General features: G+C 46.2%; 1 protein-coding gene across 4 annotated transcripts in view; it reads right to left on the reverse strand.

Moving 5' to 3' along the window:
* The window catches only part of EYA3 (EYA transcriptional coactivator and phosphatase 3), a 40,935-nt gene that overhangs the window by 3,573 nt on the left and 30,719 nt on the right, over positions 1-6,643 (reverse strand). For all 4 annotated transcript variants that reach the window (XM_008631599.2, XM_017731569.1, XM_017731570.1 and 1 more), the window contains 7 exons: positions 6,412-6,495; positions 5,695-5,784; positions 4,300-4,358; positions 3,178-3,335; positions 1,491-1,605; positions 979-1,100; positions 620-720 (listed from right to left, as the gene is read on the reverse strand). In XM_008631599.2, coding sequence (XP_008629821.1) covers positions 620-720; positions 979-1,100; positions 1,491-1,605; positions 3,178-3,335; positions 4,300-4,358; positions 5,695-5,784; positions 6,412-6,495 — 729 coding nt within the window. The remainder of the gene's footprint in view (positions 1-619; positions 721-978; positions 1,101-1,490; positions 1,606-3,177; positions 3,336-4,299; positions 4,359-5,694; positions 5,785-6,411; positions 6,496-6,643) is intronic.

Here is a 6,643-nt window from a genome sequence, read left to right on the forward strand (position 1 = left end):
GGCCTGGCCAGGGCCCCCAGAAACCCTGCATGGGCAACAGCTCTGGCACGTGGCAGAACACGTGAAGCCTGCGGAGTCAAGGTCCTGACAGTCATCGTTGCACTTCACTGCTAATTAGCACAACTGAACGACCCGTCTAGGCCTGTCCAAATCAATCAAACTCTGCTCCTTGTTTATAATCCAGCCTAATGGCAGGCACTGTATTGACCTGCTGCTGTTCCTGCACCCTGAATCCTCTGTGCTCCTGAGAAACTGCATTATCCTGATAGTCACAGGCTATGATCAGGATACAGAACCATAGAATCATCAAGGGTGGAAGGGACCTCCAAGATCACGGAGTCCAACCTTTCAACATGCTATATCCAACATGATATGCTAAGACTCTGCTGACAGGGACAGTGTTATATGCAATCCTAAACAATAGTAAAAGAGAAACTTTAAACACCTAGGAGCCGGAAAACTGCCCATCTTAACACAAAGGAAGATCTCTTGCATCAAAGACAAACTTTGCTCCTGGTTGCCCTGGCCTGAAGAGCTCAGCCTTGGAACAAGAGTTCTTGTAGGCAAAGCCTGCCAGCAGCTTCCCTTTGCATTGCCCCACCTCTGCAGTCAGACCCACCTGCTTGGCTGCGACCTCCTCATCACGCCCGTCTCCAATCACCACGTAAGTGACCTTCTTTCCAAACCGTGACACGATCCTCTCGAAGCAGCTCTCTTTACCTGCCAAAGACAATCCTCCTGTAAGGACCCTCAGGCAGAGAGAAATAGAGCCTGAAAAGGTCCCTTCCTCCCAGTATGGAAACACTTCTTGTCTTACTAGGCAGGGGTAGCACCCAGTTCAGCTCCCAAGGCCAGAAGCCTCGACCAGCTGGACCACAGCATGGGGCTCCTCAGCTGCAGAAATGGCAGTTCCCCATATAAAAATCCCAGCTTATCCCCAGCAGATGCTGCAGTGCCAGACTTGGCACAACCCCTTACCTATTTTTGTAGCACTATAAATATTTTCAATGGGAAACACCTCGCCCAATCCATACAGGAGAACTTTGGCAAGAGCTGGCATCAGTTGGGTGGTTGTGATCAGGATGTTCTCACAGTTTTTTCTAAAAGAAGAAAAACACTTGTAACAGCACATCTACAGGCAGCGGTGCCAGGACTGCTCTGGGCAGTCTGATCAGCTTCCCCAGGTGCCAGGTGCTTTGCTGTCCTGCTTTCAGGAGGCATTTTAGGACAAGGTTTCGTAATTTTTGCTCATTTGCTTCTGGCAGAATTCTCTGTCAGAAAAACCATTTGGTGAGCATGGGGACCTTACTAACTACAGGTGTTTCAACAGAGAAACAGGGGTGGAGTTCTTGCCCTCAGTCACTTGGCCTCTCGGTGCCTGTGCCCAACAGCAGCAGCGTGATGGGGGCAGTGCCCAGCACAGCGCTGCACGTGAACCCGAGGGCGAGAAAGGGCTGAGAAAACCTCGCATGCACTTCCAGGTTCCATACCTGGACTGGATAAGCAGAAGGGATTTTAATGCAGTTTCCAGCCAGGAATCTGTCAGCACTTCTATGTCGGTCCTCAGTCGCTGCAGAGCTTCCCTCTTCTGTGGGCTAAGCAGGCCTGGAAGATAGGGAACACATGTTTGCCTGGCACATCTGACACGGGGAGAGCTGTCCCCCAGTGCACCAGCTGCCTGCTCTGCAATAAATAACAGAACTGAATGCCTCTGGAAGCTGGACTGTCTATCTCAAAGCAACTAAAGAAACCAGCTCCCAGTGACATGAATGAGCCCAGACATCCATCCAGGAGTCTGACCATGGAGAACTGGGCAGATACTTTTCTGCGATTATTTCAAAGCATTTCTCAGGATACATTTCTCAGGCAATCAAAGGCACTTCTCTCGTACAAAGCACTCACAGTAGCAGGGATCCAAGGCCACAGAGCAGGGGAAGGAACTCCTACAATCACTCTCTCTGACTTTCTGCTTTCCAAGGACCCTTTCCACTTTAAGCCCTTTTACACACCTTTTTTTAAACCACCCCCCCTTCTTTTATTCCCATGTTTGTAATCGCTTTTAGATATAATTTTCTTCAAGCCTCTGGTTTTGAATTAAAAGCAAACAGAAGTGGAGCCCATTTCTGCTCTTGACAGTAAACACAGCAAGAAAGGAGCACATGGATCCTGCACGTCTTTTCAATTTCCATCCATGACGTAGGAGCCCCCCTCACTCCAGCCGTCTGTTACACCAGTCCTCTGCAGTGAGGCCACGGAGGGACCCACAGCAGGCTGCACTGACAGCTACTTCATCATGTAGCTTTCCACAGGTCCTGAAAAACTCTGTATCCAGGTTTCCCATGTGCAAAATACAAAATCATGGTCTGATCCCTACAAGAAATCCAGTAACTGCAGCACACCAAACTGCAGACCTATACTAGCAGATTTTTAATGCTCAAAGTTGTAGCTTTGAACACCTGGTTTTTAGAAAATATGTCCAAAAAAAACATCTATCAAGGTTTTTGCGTAGGCAAAGGGTACCCAAACCCACAACCAACCAGGCCAAGTCACCCTACCAGGTGAGCTGCTCCAGCAGCGTCCCTTTTCCAGGGATGGCAATGCCAAGATTCAGACTAAACAGAAAATGAATCTCCATTTGCTCACTATGGTTTGCATGATTATGACAGCTTTGGAGTTGAAAGGGAAGCAAAACTAGAAGGCTTTAAGTGACTTTGTGAAGAGAGATCAGAGAAGTCATGTCAGACTGTGGACCTGAGAGCCCAGGGGTGACCACTGTATTTCCTGACAATGGCCTGACCATGGCAGACTTAGTGGAAACATGAATGAGACCTCCTGAGCAGCAGGGCACATCAGTCATTCAGGCCGCTGCTGAGCAGAGTGCCAGGCAGCCTTTCATACCAAATTAGCAAAGGGATACTATCTGCACCAAAACTGTTGTCTCTAGGACTGAGTGACCATCCTTATCTCCACGATAAATCACAGCCTGCACTGGCACACTGTTCAGTTTTGGAAGACGTACCCTCCTAGATTCCATGGAAATTTGATCCCAGTTAGCACTGGGAGAATGGTTTATTTCTCATGTCCACACATCAGGAAAGCCAAAGCTCTGAGGAAGGATGGAGTCTGGCCCCACAAACTCTGTTCGGTGCTCAGATCTCGGTGCAGGTGATCACTCACCTCCAACGTTGGTTTTGTATTTGTTGTAGATCTCGCGTACCCTGCGGTAGCGGAAGGCCAGTTTCCTCATCCAGTCCACTCCTTGCACACCCACTGAGGAGCTGTGGTTTGCGTTGCTTCCCGAGCCACTGAACCCATCCGTGGAGAAGTTGTAGTTGCTGTTCCAGGAAAGCAGATGTGTTAGGTGTGCCACAGCAGCAGAACCACTGAGGCATTTCTGGAATGGCAGCGTTGACAGCAGCTGGAAAACACTTTGGAGAGGAGCTGCACAAGCACCACAGCACCTGGAGAGTGGAGCCTGGCTCCTGCGGGAATGCATGCTGACATCCAACTACAGCTGCTGCTCTGAACTGCTGCACTGATACAACTCCTTTCCCATCCTCCACTACAAAACCGTCCTTTGCTCTTTGGCTGTTCACTCCTCTGCCATATAGAGCATCCTTCCCACTGACCCCTTCCTCATCCTGCAGCAATAAACCCCAGCACATCTTCCAAACACAACATCCATGCCTTTACATCACAACTGCAGCTCCACAAGCAGATGAGCTGCTTCACCAGCTTATGACTGCAGGAAGCAAGTCCTGCTTCACCACTTTCTCTGTATTTCTTTCTCCCTGACAGACCTTTCTCAGAATTTTTCATGAGCCAGTTCAGCTCAGTACAAAACCTACCTCACCCTGTTTGATAGTGAGCACCATAAGCTCTCAGGGATGCAAACCACAGGGAGACTTTCGAAGGTCAAGATCATGGAATCAGAGGATGATTTAAGCTGGATAGGATCTTCAAGATCATCTCATTCTAAACCCCTGCCATAGGCAGGGACTTTTTCCACTAGATCAGGTAATTAATCTAGTGCTGTCATGAGATCTGAAGTGTTGGTTCTCCATTCCTCACTTGTTCTTGAGCACAGAGGCAGCATTCAACAGTGGACAATATAATTCACAATATAATTTCAGAACTCTTAATGCTTTGTAGGTCTTCAAAGAAATTGCAAACAAACATTTTACCAGGTTTCATCCCCTGCACAATGCTGACCTCCATCCCTTAACCCCATCTGCATTTGAAGTCTTCACAAAACCTGATTACATCAGCAATACATTCCTGCATTCATCAGTACAACACCTTAGATCTTGGCCATTGTCATCAGATGCCACATCTTCTATGTGTACCTGGTCACACTCCTGTTAAAGACAAAAAAACCCCCAAAATAAAGTCATGTTGTGGTAATCCAGAAACACACTGAAATTTGCAGATTAAAGAAACTGTGATAGAAACCAATCTCTTCACACTTCCCAACAGCAACAAGCCATGCCACAGTGCCTCCACAAACCCACAGAGGTTCCACTAGCTCCTCTGCCAGTGCTGGGTTTTACTTCCCAGCCCCTAGAGGTCCTTGCCCAGCCTGGGATCTGAAGTACCAGACAGGATTGAAAAAAAAGCACATTTCTATGGTATTTTGAGTTGTCTGCAGAAAAAGAACTTCAACACTCACTGAATAGGTTGGACTCAAAGCTCACTTGTCACTTGAAATCCTTCTGCCATTTCAAAAAAGCAAACAAACCAAAACAAAAATACCCCAAAACCACATTATCTGGTGAAACATTGCTATTCTATTTTCTCAAAAAATGTGCTGGCACTGCTGTGGCTCTGGTGCTTAGTGCAGCTGATTTAACTCACTAAACAACACCTACAGCAGTACATGTTGTGGCTGAGCACACAGCTAACACAGCCGTGACGCTCCTTCCAGCACAAGAGACTATTTGGCATTTTCATTTGGTTTTTGTTGCTTTTTTCCCTGAAGCACGGAGGTAACTCATTACCACCTTCGCAAAGTTCACTGCTGCCAGTAGTCACAGCCACAATGGAAATATCATTTAAGTCTCTGTTTGCATCAACAAAACCATCCTGCTTTTCCACTATGTGCATCAGTGATACACCTACACCTAACTGGTCCCTGTTCATATTCAGCCTTCCTAAGCCTCAAACTAGTGCTGTCAATTCTGCAAATTACATTGAGTGGAGTTACATCAAAGACAACACAATAGAAAAAGGGAGAGTGTTGTGTGTCCTCCATGGGTACAGCCTGCTTGTTTATGCAGCATGTCCTTCAAGCTGTTCCACAGCCAAAGTCACCTCCTGTATTCTGTCCTTGACTTAGTCACAGCCCTTGAGAACGGACATCCTCAAGACTGCCTTTTCCTCACATCTCTGGTCTCCATTTCAAAAGAATATCAGTGGAAGCGAAGTGCTCACCAGTCCAGAAACGCAAATACAGGATGGAGCAGACATCACTCTTTTAATTTGTATGGGTTCAAGCAGAAACCCAGCAGAAACTGAGAGAGCTCCTGACACTAGAAGGCTGCAGAATGCCTGTCTCAGTTAAGAGTGCACCCCTGATTTGGCTGTGCTTACAACAAGCAGTAAGAGGCTCTGAAACACAGAGCCCTCACAAACAGTGCAGTGTAATTCTGACGCAGTAACATGGAGTTCTGCCTTCCAAACACATTTGCCATGTACCTCCAAGTCATTGAAAAACAAGTGAGTATCAGCAACTTCAAAAATCATCTCCTCCATGGACAGACCTGAGCCAATCACTAGCGTTGGATCCTGGAAAAATACAAAAAGAAAATGTAAATGCACCGTGGATACAGGCAGAAGGGAATTGTCATGAATCTCTCATCAATTAAACCTCACAGAGTTTTCCACTGTATAGCAAACCTGGCATAATTCCAGCTACATTCAATGGTGTGAACTACAATTTCCCTAGTATTTTAAGCAACTCAATTAAAAAAAAAAAAAAAAAGAAAGAAAAACAAAGAAAGATCCACATTCTGATAATACATTGACCCAAAAGTAACAGAACACTTCAGTACTCCACAGGAGAGACTGATGCATTTTTACAGTCAGCACATACAAAACATTCAAAAATCTACAATGTATTTTGAAGGAGAAAAAAACATTTCCTTTCCCTATGTGCCAGGACCTCAGTAATTCCCAGTGAGGATAAAACTAGTTTGACAGACTTGCATTTTAAGAAGGGACATGTTGGTGGATGTCCATCTCCTAGCTCTGTATAAAGCCAAATTTAGTACTTTCCCTGCCCCAAACTGCCAACAAATTAGAAGTACCACCTTACAGAGTTTAAAAAAAAAAAAATCTATTCCTTTTCCAAAGACTAACATTTCATTCTGCATGACAGAAATGGGTTTTCTTCCATGGAAAAGACAGTATTACCTTGCCATATTTTTGAGCATAAGACCCTGTAAGAAGGGAATGGAAGATGATGATGGTCTCATCCAGGTCCCAGAGAAACACCCGCTGCAGAGAGAACAAGAGCTTTGGTACAGAAGGACTTTGATATTGAGAGCCAGGCCAACATGTGGGGCGGAATAACCCCTCACACTGGTCCAGGCTGAAGAAGCTGGAGGGCATACTGGACACCAGTATAAGCCAGTAGCACTCTCTG

Source organism: Corvus brachyrhynchos, unplaced genomic scaffold (assembly GCF_000691975.1).
Source record: "Corvus brachyrhynchos isolate BGI_N302 unplaced genomic scaffold, ASM69197v1 scaffold454, whole genome shotgun sequence".
Taxonomy (NCBI): Eukaryota; Metazoa; Chordata; class Aves; order Passeriformes; family Corvidae; genus Corvus; species Corvus brachyrhynchos.